This window comes from Lonchura striata, chromosome 1A (assembly GCF_050655825.1).
Source record: "Lonchura striata isolate lonStrDom1 chromosome 1A, ASM5065582v1, whole genome shotgun sequence".
Lineage (NCBI taxonomy): Eukaryota > Metazoa > Chordata > Aves > Passeriformes > Estrildidae > Lonchura > Lonchura striata.
In genome coordinates, this window is record NC_140741.1 from 57,999,031 (window position 1) to 58,016,301 (window position 17,271).

General features: G+C 40.2%; 2 protein-coding genes across 10 annotated transcripts in view; one reads left to right on the forward strand and one right to left on the reverse strand.

The window, feature by feature from the left end:
• The window catches only part of CDK17 (cyclin dependent kinase 17), a 91,336-nt gene extending 86,306 nt beyond the window's left edge, over nucleotides 1-5,030 (reverse strand). Inside the window, exon 1 of one of the 4 annotated variants that reach the window (XM_085568230.1) lies at nucleotides 4,833-5,030. The gene's annotated coding sequence lies outside the window, so the exon portion shown is untranslated. Of the gene's footprint in view, nucleotides 1-4,591; nucleotides 4,730-4,778 lie in introns of those variants that run through there. The other 3 variants (XM_085568228.1, XM_021527956.4, XM_021527958.4) reach the window with 3 other exon arrangements.
• A 492-nt stretch (nucleotides 5,031-5,522) lies between these two features.
• Nucleotides 5,523-16,686, forward strand: LOC110469383 (uncharacterized). Of its 6 annotated transcripts, none has more exons than XM_085568235.1 (2): nucleotides 5,523-6,149; nucleotides 16,043-16,686. In XM_085568235.1, the coding sequence occupies exons 1-2, from the start codon at nucleotides 5,523-5,525 to the stop codon at nucleotides 16,421-16,423; spliced, it is 1,008 nt and encodes a 335-aa protein (XP_085424361.1). In that variant the 3' UTR covers nucleotides 16,424-16,686. The 6 variants fall into 6 exon arrangements, 1 of the variants encoding a protein (XP_085424361.1); XR_002465233.4 differs by having other exon boundaries at nucleotides 6,006-11,918; nucleotides 16,043-16,180; XR_014951757.1 differs by having other exon boundaries at nucleotides 6,006-14,956; nucleotides 16,043-16,166.
• The last annotated feature ends 585 nt before the right edge of the window (nucleotides 16,687-17,271 follow it).

The following is a 17,271-nucleotide window of genomic DNA, read 5'->3' on the forward strand; positions in this document are numbered from 1 at the left end:
CTCTATAAATATATGCTGAGCAACAGTTGTTTTCTTTGCTTAATCTCCTGCTCTACCAATATCCATTACTATGCATATAACTAGCTCCTAAAACCACTGAAAGAAACCTTAGTTGTAATTTCTCAGTGTTCCGAGACATACTGAGAGATATGACCAGCACTTCCACTCCAGAAAGTGCCCTACCAATTTGTACAACTCTGACCTCACAACTTCAGTGACAGCTGTTTAACACCTTCAGGTTCTCTTAGGAAATGTCTCAGAGAACCACATATGACTATCAGCTAGTTTACTTACGAATATAGCAGTATTTCATGAACATCAACTTATTCTAAGAACATCAAATGCTTACATTTTCTTCAGCTTTTCTAACTGGTGAATGGCTTTCTTAGAATACAATTGCATCCTAAAATACACCTAATTGTAATAGCTGATGACAGCATAGGCTTTCCTCATGACAAACTTTGGCCTTTCTTATCAATCATATTAATTGATCTCAGTGTTAACTTCTTTACATTTTTTATAAACTAACCTATAGACTTTTTAATCTAAATGGTTTTCTCTCAATTACAGGACAATGGTTTTGCTGATGACTAATATCCTTTGATAATTCTTAGTAGTCCATATTTTTCAAAGATATTTATTTCAGTGAACACCAAGTAACTGCAAACATTACAAAATGTTAATTTTAATGACTGCTGTATAAAGGCATGCACATACCTGAACAACATCCAAATAAAGACACTTCCACATCCTACAATAAGAACAGGAAGAGATTTCTGAAAGACTATACAGGTTATGACAGTTGACTATGATATTACTGTCTCAGTACAGCTACATGCCTGCAAAATGCTCTAATCCAGTAAGCAAAGAAGAGAATAACATGATTCTGACAACTTTAACACGAACTGAAAGCATCCAAGTATCCTTACTGAAGCTGACAAAATGCAGATGTTAAAAATCAGAGACCACTGTGAAACTCTACCAAACCTTTAAAAACAGCAGCAGTCAGAGAAGGAAGTACAACTACGAGGTACAGATAATAATTAAATGAAACATGATTAGAGGGTACAGAGTAACATTCACTTACGCAAAATACGTAAGAAGTTCAACCTAAAATCAAAGATAGGCAAGAACTATAGCTAGGAGTGCAACTGAAAGACACGTAATTTCTTTGTTCTGGTATAATAACACAGCCCTGATCATCAAAATATATGCAAAACTAGCTGTTCCAGAGAAGATAAATTAAAAAAAACCAAAAAGGTCATAATCAAAACATAAGATACAACTGCCCTTCAGCTTACTGAATTTTCAATGTATTACTGAAATAAGCAAGCAGAAAACTGTCCTGAAATTCAGAGAAGCCTTTCAATATTTAGTTAAAAATGTTATAAAGTTGGTATTTTTCAGTCTTCTTAAAATCATTTTCCCTAATTCTGTCTTACTACATGAAAAATTAAAATGCTACTCGACAGCTGTTTCTTCTGCTGCTGCATTGACAATGCTGCTCTATCACATTTCTTTTTTTTCCAACATTCATGCTTAGGCACAGCACCCCTGATAAACTGATGTTTCCTATTGAATGACACTTCTAATCCTTTAAAAGCAAGCACTATACTACAAAAGCCCAAATATCCCATAAAGCATGGTTACAACAATTCCCAGTATCAGTGTGTCCATGGTATTCTATAACGAAGCCAGGTACAGGGTATAATCGTCTCCAAGAATGCGCCTAAAGCCTTACTATCCAAGGACTGATGTAGCAAAAGCTGATCCAATACAAATTATCTGATTTATGCACCTGTTATGGTCATTGTTTTCCATATAACGTGATCACAGAACTAAATAACTCTTTTCTTTTCCTTTCCCAATGTTCTCGTGCTCCAAGTTGGCAAATCAGCTCAAGTACAGGTCTTGTTTGTTCCTCGTGACTATCAGTGGTTTAAACTGCTGTTTGTACATGTTCTAATTAGACAGTTCTACTAAACTCTTGACAGTTGACATCACTGCTCAAAGAAGTTCAGGAAACCAACAACTCTAGAAGAATTGCCAATCCACTGAGTTAGTAAAGAATGAGTATCTATGAATCTGTAGTCAATAGAGAATTATAAAAAGTCATTTTTCCAAACAAGCATTAACTTCACTCTTTTTCAGATAAAAGCTGTCAAAAGTGCATCATGACTCTTCACAAAATACATCCCATCCCACTAGTGGGTATTCTTGGAGAAAGCCTTGTTTCATGGGGAAAAACATTACCAAGGCCCAAAAGGAATAAATAACAGAATAGAAACTATTCAGAAAGTTTTAAAAGGCCCCCTAGGCCTAGACTTATTTTTAAAAAGCAAATTGTTGTCTAGTGATTAAAGTAAGTAAATATAAAATGCTTTTACCTCTATCATCCAAGTTGCTACATCAGTATGTGAACAGATACCAAAAAAAACCCAAATTCCAGTTCTTACACTCAGAAGACAAAAGCCATTGCTATAATTATGTGCATCACAAAATGAGGCAGTGACTGCTAACAATACACTGATTTAGCCTGTTCTTTAGATGTGAACCATAACTGTCATAAAAACACTTGGAATTTTAAAAGCATTTTTACATGCTAAAGTTGTGGTGTATTACATAAAATTCTGAACTGCTATGATTACAGTGGTGTCCAGCTGCCTCACCACAAGGCTTGCTGCAGAAATAAAAAAAAAGAGTAAGCATTAGAAAGCATGCAGCTAAAAAGTTATCTGTCACTTAAGAACTGTAAGCCACATTTAGCGAGTTTATGCTAGAAAAGCTTTATAATAATTGAGCTTGATTTTTAAATATGATCTTGTCCATTTTCACATTATAACATATAATGCATTCAATAAATACACAACTAGTATATACAACTTTTTAAAATACAGCTTATTAGCTTTCTTGGACAAAAAATAAAAACTGATTTGTACTTGGAATATCAAGAGCTTCCACTTAACTCGAAAAGAGGGTCAAGAGCAAACTCATGGAAAGATTTTAATGTAGACTGTTCAATGAACCAGACTTCAACAAAGCCTTTCCCAACTACACTTTTTAGGTGCAATTACTCAAATATACTGCTGGAACGAAACTTATTAAGGTGAATATAACATTTTTTTTTCTTAGCAGCAGGTAGTCATTTAAGAAATTACAAGATTTGTATGTTACTAGGCCATTCAAAAAATTCTGCATCGTTTAACTGTAAGAGCTCTACATCATAACAGTAACATATGCAGACTGAGCATCTTAACATCCCTGTCATAAGCTATACCATATTTACACACTGCAGTGTTAGGCAGAAATTGAAGCCAGAGCCATTCAGGGGAAATATACAGTCATGATATGTTTCTCAATTTAAATAATATTTGCAATGATAAATTAGGTATTTCACTAAACGCTAGTGGCATTTTACATATTAAGAAGATCAATTAATGCACTACATTCTTAGCCAAGCCTAAAATAAATGACTCCCCATATTCAAACTATAATTTTCTTCAGACAACATGGGCTTTAATTTGCAAACTCTTCAGTACGGATGTAGGAAGAACCCACCTCATGATTTGTGTAGAGCTCCATCCTGGGTAAACACACAGTTACAAAGCACAATATGCAAATAAAAGGTATGAAGCTCATTGCGTTATCCTTCCTAAAGATTTTTGCAAGTCAGACTCATTTTTGTCAAAGCAGTATTTAAATTATGACAGAAAAAAAAAAAAGCTTTCATCTTTCCAATTTAAGTGGCCCTTTTAATGCCAAGTTAACATTATAATGGTTTATCTATGTTGGAGAATTAAATTCAGTTTGTTCTTTCAAGCACAATTTTAAAGGAAAAATTTCACCATGTATTCAAACATGTGATTTTATGTTTTCCTATCTGTTACTTCTACATTAATTATTCAAAACAAGCCTCTCTCATGTCACTTACAGAAGTGCAGCTGTAAATAACAAGAGCTGTGTGCAAATATACAGAATTCTTATAACAAAGCAATATGGCAATTTCTTCTAAAGCACATAAAGTACCAGATCACCTATCTCCTTTTATCCCCAATTCTAATAAGAAAAACAAATCTGAATTTGGTACTAATTTTATAAATGCTTATAAATGTTTTCTTCTCAGTATTTAACCTTTGGTGATATGGTTTCCAGTTCAATTAATAAAATAAAAAAGTGTGTGGGGGGGGGATGGGGAGAAGTAATGGAAGAACGTCAAACCAGGGTTGTTCTTGTATCTGTACCGTGATACCTACAAGAATGTTGCTATTGATCTTCTGTTAAATTACAAAAGAACAGAAAATTTTCACCAAAATATATACAAAAAAAAGGAAATTGATGCTTTTTAAATCTCTTGAGTTTGGATTATAAGTCAGCCCCTTTTGCTTATAACACTGTTAGCAACCATTAGCAAAGTGCCAAAGACAGCAATGAGTTTAGAACTAGAGCAGCTACCAAAATTGTTGCAGGAGAGACAAAGGGGATCAAGGTCAGCATTCTTCTAGCGCAACAGCTAATCCACTCATATGAACATCGTATTGGCACGGGTTGGCGTAATAAATTTGCAAGAAATATAAAATATACAAGATCCCACCTGATTTTCCCCGTCCTTTCGAGAGAACCATTTTGCTCTCACTGATCTCAAGCCATTACATATCTCAGCGAGGAAGGGGAGGGAGGAGTTAACAGAAGTTCAGGGTCAGACAATGTTCACGTATCCTGTCACCTTCTAACTAAAAGCTCAGAGGAGAAGAACTCTTATGCCACGCACTGAAACCTACATATTTTGGGTGTGTGTGTGGGGGGAGACCTGCAATAGGAGCGATGTGTCATACGTGCGGAGGCTGCGAGGAGAAGAGCTGTCAGGAGAACGCTGCCTCTCGCTTGAAGAGGAGGAGGCGGTGGGGAAAGGCCGGTGACGAACGCAGGATCACCAAAAAATCCGGCGGTGCTCAGGGGCTGCCATCCCCGGCTCACCCCTCCGGCCGGGCTTCGCTCGGCTCCCCCGGCACAGGGCTCAGCCTCTCGGAGCTGCCCCAGCCCCCGCGGAGCCGCTCCCAGCCGCCACCGGGCAGCGGAAATCCCCCGCAGCCCGGCCCGACCCTGCCCGGGGCGTCGAGCGGCGCTCCCCGCGCCCGGGGCTCTCCGGGCAGTCCCCGGCCCTCTGGCGGGGCGCTCTCCTACCGCCACCATCACTTCCCCCCTGCTCCGGGGCCGCGCTGTCAGCTCACCCCCCGCGACGTCCCGCGCACCGCAGGCCGAGAGCCAACACCCCACCGGGTGCGAGCCGGACCCGCACCCCTGGGCCGGGAGACAATGAGCAGCCGCAACTCACCAGCAGCACCGGAGCTCCGCGGGTCCGGGGGCGGTTCCTTTGCCCCTTCTCCTTCCCCTTCTCCTCCGCCTAGGAGCGGTATCCGGCCGCCGGGAGCCGAAACCCCCCTCCCCTCGTCGCCCGAGAGCCTTCGCCGGACCGCCGGTCTCGCTCCCTCCCCGAGGAAAGTCACTTTATTCCCCGCTCCAACATGGCTGCTCCCCCCGCCGCCGCCGCCGCAGCAGCAGCTTTCTCCTCGCCACGGCTCCCCGCCGCCGCCACCGGAGAGCGGCCGCAGGCCGTGCCCGGGAGCCGCCCGGCCGGCCGCTGGCGGTGCCGAGAGCGTCAGCCGAGCCGGGCCGCGGGGGTGTGCGAGGAAGGGGCAAGCCGAGGCGAGCCGGGCTGGGCTGCGCGTCCCCGCTGCGGGCTGACGCCTCCGCCCGCTCGCACTGAGCCAGCCCCGCCGGCTCCGGGCGCAGGAGGGGCCGCGGGGACGCCCGTGCGCCGGCGACACCTGGCGGCCGGGGCGGCCCCGGCTGAGCCGGCGGCTGCGCGGGGAGCGGGGGGGTCAGGGCGGAGCGCGGGGAATGCCCCGAGCGGCGGCGCGGGGAGCGGGGGTTGCCGCAGTGCTTTTCTGGGCCGCCCGCCCCGCTGCGGGGCAGCCCGGCCGCGCCGAGCCGAGTGGGGCGCTGCTGCGGTTCGCCGATCCTCCAGCGGCCCTGCGCGGCCGCCTCCTCCCGCGGGAGGAAGTGGGTCTCATCGGCAGAGGCTCCCGGGAAGCCGCCCCGGGGCCCTGCGTGCTGCTGGCCGTCCGAGGGGTCTCCCCGAGCCGTTTCGAGTGGGTAGAAAAGGGGCATTTGCTCTCTTCATTTTACCGGTTCCTTGGCAGCGTTTCCGCTTGGGTTTGCAGGGCGATTTAGCTCATCTCTCAGGCATCCCCCTGCTCCCCCTTCCTACGGCTGGCGCATTAGTAACCGAAGTTCAGGGAAGCCGGGTGTCTCATTAGAACAATTTCTAATTCATGTTTACCGTATTTATTCTTGTGGTGTTTTCTTTCCTTTGTCTCCTGCATTCAACGGTGCCTGTACCATCCCCCATGTCCTCCTTGTGATCGCTCTGACAGCGCCAACCACGCTGCCTTCTTGCGCTTAGAATCTTTTTCCTCTCAAAGTGATCCAGTCTGTGTTTTCTTACTTCTCAGCCCTTTCCAGCCCTAAATTTCTTGGGCTTTGTGTGTAACTGAACGAGACCTAGAAGGTGAAAGCTAGCTTGGTGAAAGCCAGCTGTTCTGTACTATGGTTTTTCACATTTCCATCTCACAAAGAACAAGATGTGTCAGGAAGGCCAAATCTGAGCTGATTTTAGTGACATGGTTTTGAACTTAAAGTACCAGGGCATAGGTCACTTGGGCCAGAATTTGAAAATGGGTTGCTTTTTTTCCCTTTGGCCATCTGCTTATCCTTGCTGCCTAGCTGCTCTCTTGCTTTTGTCAGTTCAAATTCAGTGTCACGGGGCCTTTTTCCATCTTCATGCAGACCAGGGTCTGCATGTGGGTCTCAACTTCCCCACACTCCTTGTGGATGCTGAGTGAGGCCAAAACTGCTTCATTCTGCAGGCACGTCTGTACTTGGCTGTGTATAGGTGGAGACTAGAGAACATTTTCATTTGCAGCAGTAAGCCCCTGATCTTAAGAAACTGTGTGCAGCTTATTCGAGCCAGGCCTTCTCCACAGTAAGGCCAAGTGGGAGCTGCCTTCACAGGAGCAGTGCCAGCTGAAAATTCCCCTGCTTCCAGCTCTGTTGACCCTTCCAACAGCACAAGCAAACCAGAACACAGACAAGTATGTTTCCCAGTAAACAGAAGTCAATTGCTCTTGCCTAAAAAAGGAGTGCAAACATGAAACCACTTCTTAAATGCACAGAAATTCACTTTGCTCATGCCGATGTAAATTTCTAGTGAAATCGGTTTACGATAAAAAGAAGTAAATATGACTCAGAAACAAATGTTCTGTTTATACAGACTAAACATGATTACCGTGGTATTTTTGCATGTTTTCAAGATGTAGGATAGCTACCTTACATTTGCAAAACTTGTGGGATTTTTAATAACACAGAGAAAGCAGACACTCAAGCTTTGAACTTTCTGGTAATGCAAAGATACCCCTTACAGATCTCCTTTAAAGCTCAGGACCTACCAGTTCCTGCTAGACCTACCAGTTCTCCTGATCTTTGAATTCTAAGTAGATGATGTATGTTTTGTTTTATCTCATTCAATTTGAAGGCTATTTTGGGTATGTAGTAACATTAGAAATGATAGTGTGCAAGTTTATTATGTGCATGGTTTGTAAAACAAGTTTCTGAGACAGCACAGTAAGGAGTGCAGCATGTCCATTTATTGCAGCACATCCAAGTAAATGCTGTTCTGAATACAGAGAGAACGTGGGTTAGAAGTTTATGAAGCCATGTTTTTATATATTTAAAACATCAGTAAAATACGTTCATTTTACTTGATTCATACGTCTGCTGTTGATACTTCTGTTATTACAGGAAAAGAAATTATTACAAATAAAGAAGAAACTAAAAAAATGAGCAGTTGAGTCAAGAAATAAGGGGGGTCAAGACTGATTGCAGTGTAATTAGAGTATTTTAGGGTTTTCCACTTGTAATGGGGAGAATAATGAATTTTTAAGAGGGAAGAACACTTGATATCCATTTGGCCTTTGTATCTGTCACCACTTCATGACCTCAAATGAAGATTTTCACATCTGGGCAAAAAACAGTGCTGAAGGAAGACAGTGACAGGCTTAAGTTTGAAATGTAGGCACTGGTTTTGATTGATTTATCCCATTAGTCTAGTTTTATAACTATAGCTATTGATTTGTTTTATTATTTAGAGGATTATGTAGCAATCAATCATATTTCCATCTAACCAACCATGATTATTAATATTTTAAACTAGTTTTAAGATGGATTGGCTGGTGAGCACAATAGGTCTTCTCTCTAATCCAGCGAGAATGGAGTACACCCAGGTCACATGGAATGAATTATTGCCACTGGACAATCTGATTAAATCTACATCAGCCATTTGAATCTAAATCAATCAGTAGGAATACAGTACTGTCAGGGAACTGAGATTTCCTGCTTTGAAAATGAACGTTTTGGCTTTACCTTTACATTTCTTCAATGAAAGTATGTAGTTATTCTGTGACAGTAAAAGTATGGGAGGTAAATCAGTGGAGTTCATATAACGGTAGACAGAAACCCTACAGAAACATGCATTTTAACACAATGTATGTGGAAAGCAGTTACTTCCCTGCCAAGAGGCAAGCTCAAGATTCTGTGTCACTGCATCAGGAGTCAGCGACCTCGCAATCAGCAGCAGTGTGGGAAAGCATTGTGCTAAACTACAAGGGATGTGTTCATTTGCAGGGGAAGGACTGAAAGCCTTGGCAGGTTATTAAAAGAGGAAGTGGTTTCCAAATACAATATTCTGTTTTGAAATGCAATTGTTTTTTTCTATTGGATGCCAAAAATTTCTGAAGAATGCAATATCCTCTAACTAATTGTATCTGTGCTCTGAGAAAAGAAACAGTGCTATTGTTCTCCTCACAGCATGAGCTATTTATATGTTAGTCTGTGTAGCACTTCTTTCTGTAATGATTGTCTTCCACCTACGCAAAACTCCAATCCATTTAAAATAATCAAATTAAGACAGTTTATTGCTTTCTTACATCAAGCTGCTATTCATATGAAGTGTTTCTAGGTTACTTGGATTTAGTACAAGACCTCTAGGCTAAATACAATACAATTCTATTACCTCACTGGACGACCAAACCCCTTCCTTTCTGATGAATGTAAGCAGGAAGTAGTAACACGAAGGAGGTACCCCTTGAAAGAAGCAAATAGGGGTATACTTCTGCTGAGCTGTAGCCATCTCTACCATGATTTCTCTAACTGGGAGCTGGTCATTGTTTTAGTTGCACTTTGCTTTAGCTGTGTATATTTCCACATAGACACATTGTGGAAAGTTGCTATTTGTTCTTGTAAACCTCATTTTTGACAAGCAGGAAAGAGTTATCTAAGTGAAAATAGTGGGTATAATCTACATTATCTACATTTGAGATTTTAATTTGCTTAGCTATACAGGTGTTTGGAGACTGATTAAGTGCTGCAGAAATTACCAGAAGACTAAGCACAGTACCTGTGCTTATTTCCTATCTCAACATTGTCATTTTTTTAGCATATAAATATTTGTAATGTATGACATGATATATACATATGACATATTGTCACTGTTTTCTTCCTTTATATTGCTAAACCTTTTAATTCCTATATGTAACATCACAATATCCTGTCACAATGCTACTTAAATACTGCTTCTCATTTCCTCACACCTTGCATCTCTAAATTTTGAAGAATATTTATCAGTCATGTAGATAATGATTTCAGTATCTTTACAATATCAGAATTGATGCTTTTATTTATACCTGGCATTTGTGGTATTTGTACATACAAAGTATTTACCAGTTGTGTATATATTTTTTGATCTGGAGCACTGTTTAAGTGGAAAATCTAGTTTCATTGCTTGTTTTTTCTTTACTGTTTTCTTCTTCCAGATGGAGATTCCTCCAGCTAATGTAAATGAAGTCTTTCCATTGACTTCAGCAAGAGTCAGCTTAGTCCTTGTAGAAGGAAGTAAATAGCATGGAGACAGCGCCTTTTTGTACAGTTCTGCCTGGATTTGCAAACAAACACTAGACACTCCTTTATTTCTCTACTACTGCTCTGAAAGACAGGACATCCTGCTTTTCAAAACAAAAGATATTAAGCCTACTTCAACTAGGTCAATTACCATACTCAGATAGAAAATGGTGAGGTATTTTCTGTAAATTGTCTGAAAAATGAGGTTTGTGTCTTGGACAATATATCACTATAAAACTCTAGCCTAGTGAAATATTTTTGCTTGTTTGTTTACATTTTTTGTTGGAGACTAAAGGTAGTGAACAATGAAGATCTGCAGATAATGAGAACTGGTCACTTGTATGTGCACATCTCTGCTGCTTGTCCCTTTCAGGTACCATTCTGAGATACTATTCTCTATGAAACAAATCTGAAATGGCAGGGGAAGAGGCTCCTATTCTTCTCTATTTCTTTTATGCAGGTTCAATGTCTCAGACAGAATAGCTTCTTCATGGCAAGTAAATTGCTTCACAGAAAGTCATTATTCACTGAATTGATTAGTGAGTCCCAGAACCTTTGTATCATTGCCAATTCAAACTACTTAGTGGATTTGAAATTAAAGCACAAAATACACAGAGACTCCTGCAGTTACAAGACTTTAGGTGTCAAACATCTTGGTTTTTCCTTATTGTAATGGTTGCTCTCTCCAGAGTGTTTCGGGACTTAAATGAAATTTTTTCAGTCATGACAGCTGGTTACTTTCCTGTAATACTGTTACATAAAACTTAAGTTTGTTCTAGCAAAGATGGTAGCTGTTCCAGTGAAGATGAAACCAGATCATTCTCAAATTTCTCTTTTTAATGCTGGACAGGAAGGTGTAGAGAGACATGGGAATAAAAGAAGTGGGAACAGAACTAAGATCCAACTTAGAGTATCAGAAAAGGCACATGAAAATAGAACCAGTGTGCATAGTGAATGAAACAAAATGAGACACAGGAAATCTGGGAATAGAATGAAATTAACTGAGGGAAACATAGGCTACCTCAGCAAGAACTGAGTGCCCATACAGAAAACCCATTGTTTTCTGTATGCCACAGGTCAAGGGTATATGATATATTGTTCATGTGCAGAGACTTATATATTCTGGAGATCCCTGTGCATGCTCAGATCAACTACATTTTGGAGTTTTTTGTGCACTGGCAGCTGGTTGCCTGACTACTTTGAAATTTATAATGGCAGCTTTTGAGATGTCAGTAGGAGATAGCATTTGCAAAACAAGCACTACAGATAGAGAAGGGGAACAGGAGGAGAGCTGGGATGGATGAAACAAAATGCAAGAGAGAAGATATGGAAAACAAATTCAGGAAATTAGGAAGTAAGTAGATGTAGTGCTTTGTCTGTGAGTCTAGGCCAAAGGCTTTTACTGTTTTATAATCGTAACAATACTAACTATGCAGGGAAGATAGGTAGAATTGAAATGTTATTTTTTAATTGCCCCAGCTAGTTGCCTTACCCTTCTGCAGAAAGTTGTTACACCCCGAGGGAGAGGAGACAGAACCATACCTATTTCCCTGTATAGTGTGGCAAGTAGCTTTAACCAACAGTGAGGACATAGAGGCAGGTGAGTCAGATGCCTGTAGTTTCTTCTGACACACCTCCTAGGGAGGGTACCCTCTGGCACATGGCAGGGACAAAGTGCTGAGGTCTGTAATAATTTTTTTAATTGCAACAGCTAGATCAGTCAGGCTTTTCTTAACTAATTTTTGCTGTCCTATGAATTTTGCTGTAGGCAGCCATGTGTGTATTTATATGTTGGTGCTAGATTTGGAAGACTCCATCCAAGTGAGAGAGAAAAAAGGGTGGCATAAAACCAGAAGAATATAGATGACAGCTCCTATCTGCTCATTGAAAGAAATGCTTCCTCTTAGGTAACAGTGATAAATTTTACATAGCTACATGTGCATTTAAGGTTGAATAAGACAATTGATTAAAATTATATGGAACCTATAGAATTTTTCTGACACTGAAAATAGCAAAGTGCATCTTCAACTGAGCTAATAATTTCTTCGGTTGTAAGGATAAAAAAAAAGAAGATGCCACTCATAAATTCCAAGTTATTTAAGTATGGAATTCCTCACCAATTTCTTTTTGTGTAGCTGCTTGCTTTGCCAAATTGCTGATTGATCAACTAAACTATTCTCTAAGTCAAGCACAGCATTTTTCAAGTTCTGTTTCAGCACAGCATAAAATAATTAGAGCTATAAACAAAAAAGAAGCAGGAATGCCATAGTCCCCCACATATCTATTAGCTGTCATCTGTGGAGTCTAACTGTTACACAGAAGCATGTTAAAATTAAATTGTGAACTTTATTTAACATACTTATTTGTTCTTTCCTTCTTTACTTTACCATTCTTCATTTCAAAGCTCTTTTCTTCACAACATGGCATATTCCTGGCCATGCAGATACTTATACTCACAGTAAATTACTGCACGATTATACTTACTTTTTAAAAACAAACAAAAATTCGGTTGGAATTCAGTTGAGCTTCTGTAGCCACTACTACATGCATGGCTTTAGAATTAGTTAAGTATTTTGCAGGACAGATAGTAATTTATATCAGTTTATAGACCATACAGAATTTAGGATAAATGTCTAGTAGAAATTAAAAAAAGAAAAAAAAATGTACTTGAAATTTTATATTGGTGTGATTTAATCTTTTAATCTCATTAGCTTCATTCAATATTTTGTTTTGAAATATTAATTTACCTTTTTTATAATTCATCAAAACAGTTTATTTTGCCCACCAATAGGCTCTCCATAGAAACAGTTGTATCTTAGTAACATACCAAGAATAGAGTTCATGGAATGCACTGCATTTGTATATACTGCCCTTAAAGACCCATTTCTAGTTGTTATAAGGGAAGGAGAGAGTTTCCTTTCTGCAATTGTAGCAAGCACAGCACTTCAATACAACATCTCCATGCTTCCTAGGTTGATCTCCTTACATATGAGATACAGGTAATTCCTGCCTCTTATGCCTTGCCCTTCATAGGATCATGTCAGCAAAGATGTCAGACACCTGTCCCTTATAGCTGGGGGTTTATTTTTTTTGGTTTTGTTTTAATTGGATGCTAGTTGATGAAGTGTGTGAATACTTCTTGCTTTTGACCCTTGTCAGCTAAATTCAAAACTGTTTCTGCTAATGCTTCTGTTTGTCTGCTTCTACATTGAAAAATTTTGAAAATTGTTTTGCTGCTATCACCTTGTGTAGATCTGTAGCTGCTCTGTAGGGCACTCCTTTGCTACACTCCAGATGACTCTAGCTTTACCAGCTCTCTTCTCATTGTGTTGCCTCTCTCCTTTCTGCTCTTCCATGCTTGCTGTAGGGCGGCTGTTTGTCCTCTGGCACCTTTGTTCTCTCTGTCCCCCACAAAGCTGAAGTGATCCAAGGGAATGTTTACGATGACATTTGAGCTTCTCTGCAGCAATGTGTTGATATTTACACTTAGCTGATTATTAGCAAGTGGAGCACATGACTACATTGTAAAATCTGCTTAGTTTAACCAGCACTTCAGGGGAAAAGAAGCAGGAAGTAGAGTGATGCAGGGGCTATGTGTCGCTCCTTACACAGTTGGTGGGGGCTGTGCCATTAATTTGTCTGGGTGGTAAGGGATGAAGCGTGCTTTTCAGCTGACTCTTTCACTGCTTTATAGTTGTTATTTGCTGCATATTCCCTAGCTTGACTGGTACTGTTCTCTGCTTTAAAATAAACCAGGCCATTTAATGCTAGGGTAGAGAGGAGGGTGTCCTAACCCCAACCCTCCTCACCTTAAAAGAAGCTTTTAAGATGTCAAGCAAAGAACATCCCATCCCAGGTTTTGATTAAGGAAAAGAGTAGTTACCAGCTTTGGTCTCAGGCACAGACTAAATGAAGGAATGAAGGCAGAGGCATGATACCTCTTGTCTCAGCACACAGTTATTAAAAGAACATGTCTGGAGGAAAAAAAGAGGCCCAGGAACCCAGAGAAACCAGACAGATTTAAAAAGAATTTCTCTTACCCTCTGTGTGGGGAGGCAGAGGGAAAGCATCTTGCTGAAACATGGTTTCAGAAATTTTGTATTTGTGTGGTTAATCTAAATTTGCAGCAGTAGCAAGTGAGCTATTTCAGAATCCAAAATGGGGACACTGGGAGGGGTATTTTTTTTTGTTTTGTTTCAGGGAAATGTTAGGGTACTGTAAACTGCCAGTTATTTTCTAGGAGGCTGAAGTATAAAAAACAAGCAGCAGAGCTTTGGAAGTCATGGGGCTTTGACACCCCTCTCTACCAACCTGTATATGCTCACCTAACTCTAGAGATACTCTTTTCTCACTTCTTTTTGGCTATGGTATCTTCATGCTCATGTCTCAGGCAGCTGTTGGTCCTCATTCTACATCTTGCATAATTTTTGCAGCCACAGGTCACTTCCTGCATCTTCCACGTGGGTGGAAATGGGGCAGGCCAGGTACCTTTTCCAAGATGAGAATGGGTGGGAAAAAGAATACAGAGAATAGAAGAGCAAGAATATTGATATTTTTGTATTGATTGATATTCTTGTATTGATATCTTGTATTGATTTCAGTATCACCTGCAGTGATATTGAAAGGTGGTCTGTATGGAGGGAAGAGATTCAGCCTAAAGCAGCTGATCTTCTCTCCTAGGCCCTAGCAGAACCTGCAGATTGCTCCCTCATTAGCTGTCAAAGAAGGCTGTGTCCACATTAGCAGTTAGTTTCAAAGCAACAGTGTGGTTTGGGGTAAAATTTTGTCATTGTCTTCACTTAGCATGTGTTGTTTCAGTTCCCAAAGTGGTTTTGGTGCATAAAAGCCAAATTCCTTCAGGAGGAAATGGAAAGAGAAGCTCGGTTTCCAATCTGCTCCACATGCACCCTAGTGCTAATGGGGACAAGAAGTTCCAAAATAACATGTAAGCTGCATCATCACAAGGTCCTCTAGCACATACCTAACACTTCTTCTCAGAAAGCTTTGAAACACATGTATAGCGGAGGTGTTTGGCTCCAGTGACCGGGCTAAATATAATCTAGAATAAACCCCCAAAACAATATGATGGAAAAATGAGGTGTCTTAGTATCAACTATTTCATTCTACCAATCCAGTCCTTATGTGCTGAATTAATTTCTTCTGAAAATACTGCTTACTTTTTTCTATACCTTAAGCTGGCTTTGGGAAATGCCAAATTTAACCTAAATATGTACCTAGAATGTTTCTCATATCTGGCAATGGGGTGCCCACACAATTATATATGTTAGCCCTTTAATCACTAAAGACAGCTTTCTAATCACTATTAAAGAGCTAATGTTGCTCATCTTAACTTGAATGAAAGACATAAATCAAAACCTGCCAGCAATCACAATAGTAGGTACGCTGTTACTGTAGCTAAGGATATAGGGAGAGTTGTGGATTTGTATCCCAGGGTGGGTAAATGCACATAGGCTGAAAACTGCACTCAGTAAGATGCCTACTCACCAAAACAAAAAAAGGCAGACATAGCTGGGTGAATAACAGTGACAATGTCATTCTCTCCTGAATGGAAACTACTATGTGCCTGCTATGAGGGTAGAAGAAACCAGTGTTTAAGCCAGAATGATGAAAGATGTAACAGTCGACATTTACCAATATAATTACAAAATTATATACATTCTTAACTGTTGTATTGTCTTTTTTCCCCCCCACTTTTCCTATGATTTCCATTTATTTATGAGCTTCTTTATTTGCATAACTCAGTGGCAGCACTGATGTAAGCGTCTGCAAGTACCCGGTGCTCTGTGCTGCTATTGTCACTTACAGTCAAGATTTAGTTACAGCTGCTCCCAGAAGCCATAATGTGCCCTCATCCCTCACATATCCTACTGTGAATTGAAAACATGTTCTAACAACATATTATGAAATGACATGCAAGATTATGGAGATAAGCTTTTCAGATGGAAAATTTTAGTGTTCTTTAAGAATCTGTAATTTGTACTGTTTAATCTTTATTTTTTTGCCATGTCAGATAAACCTAGACATTCTGCTCTCAGATGATAGCATGTTTGGAGATATGAGAGAAACAGAGAGCTGCTGGAACATATTGCAGAAGCCTAAAGCACTTAGCAACAGAGAAAGTGTGGGCTGCAACGACAGAAGCCAGAATGTGGAAACAAGTGACATCGAGGCGGCTGTTTGGGAAAGAAGAGCTTTTACTTTGTTTATAATTTCAGTAATTCTAAAGAACTTGGCAGTGTGGGAGGTCACTGCAGTCTCTGACTCTGCACATATCCTTTTCTGTGTGCCTGTTTTTCAAATGCCTATGATAATTATTACCAAGAGTGCTGGATGTTCTAATTTCCTTTTGTATGCTTTTGTATTTCCCGTTTCTCAAAAACTAGAGAAGTAAAATTAAGGTATTTGTTTTGCATCAGTTTATTCTATTCATACTCATGTGGCAGGCACTGTGAATAGTTTTTAAATTGATAACGATAATGTCTTCTGGAGTGATGCAATCATTTACCTTGATGCTTTTTAGCGCTTTGCACTAGAACATCCTGATAGTGTGCACTAATGATAGTGTGGATGTCCAATAACTGCTAAAGAAAAGATGCCTGAAGTGTTGAACAGGGTAAATTGAGTTGAGATAAAATAAAAATTTTTCTGACATGAGAGTGACTTTTACAAGGGCATTCAGAAATCACTGCATTTCTAAGTCCTGCAGGTCCTACTGAGGTAGAAATTATCTGGAGAACTTCACTCACCCCTTACTGGGGATTGTTTTACCTAATGCATATGCACCTGTAAATGCCAAAATCTTCTTTCCTCTGAAAAGTTATCGTGCACATTAAATGCAGGGGCTGCACAGCTCTAGGGTTGGAAAAAAGGCCTTAGGCAACACAGGACACTTAAGGAACTTGGAAACCTTACCATAATTATTGCATTTTGTATTTAATGAAGGTTGAACTAGCCATTAGTTTGTATTTTCTTTTTTCTCTTTATAAATATCTCTTGTGGTTTGCATTTTTCAGTAATCTAATTGTGTCTACTTTTGAGGTATTACAACTTGAAAATAACAGTCAAAGTAAATGATAGAGATGTACCAAATTATTATAATAGAGGTGCTACAGGAATTCATAGAAAAAACCACAAGGAGCAAATTTATATAATAATGATGCCCGAGGAACTATTAGTATGAAGTCTAACAAATTTATCTACTCACTGAATACTACAGTGTTGAATAGCTTCAGGCTACTG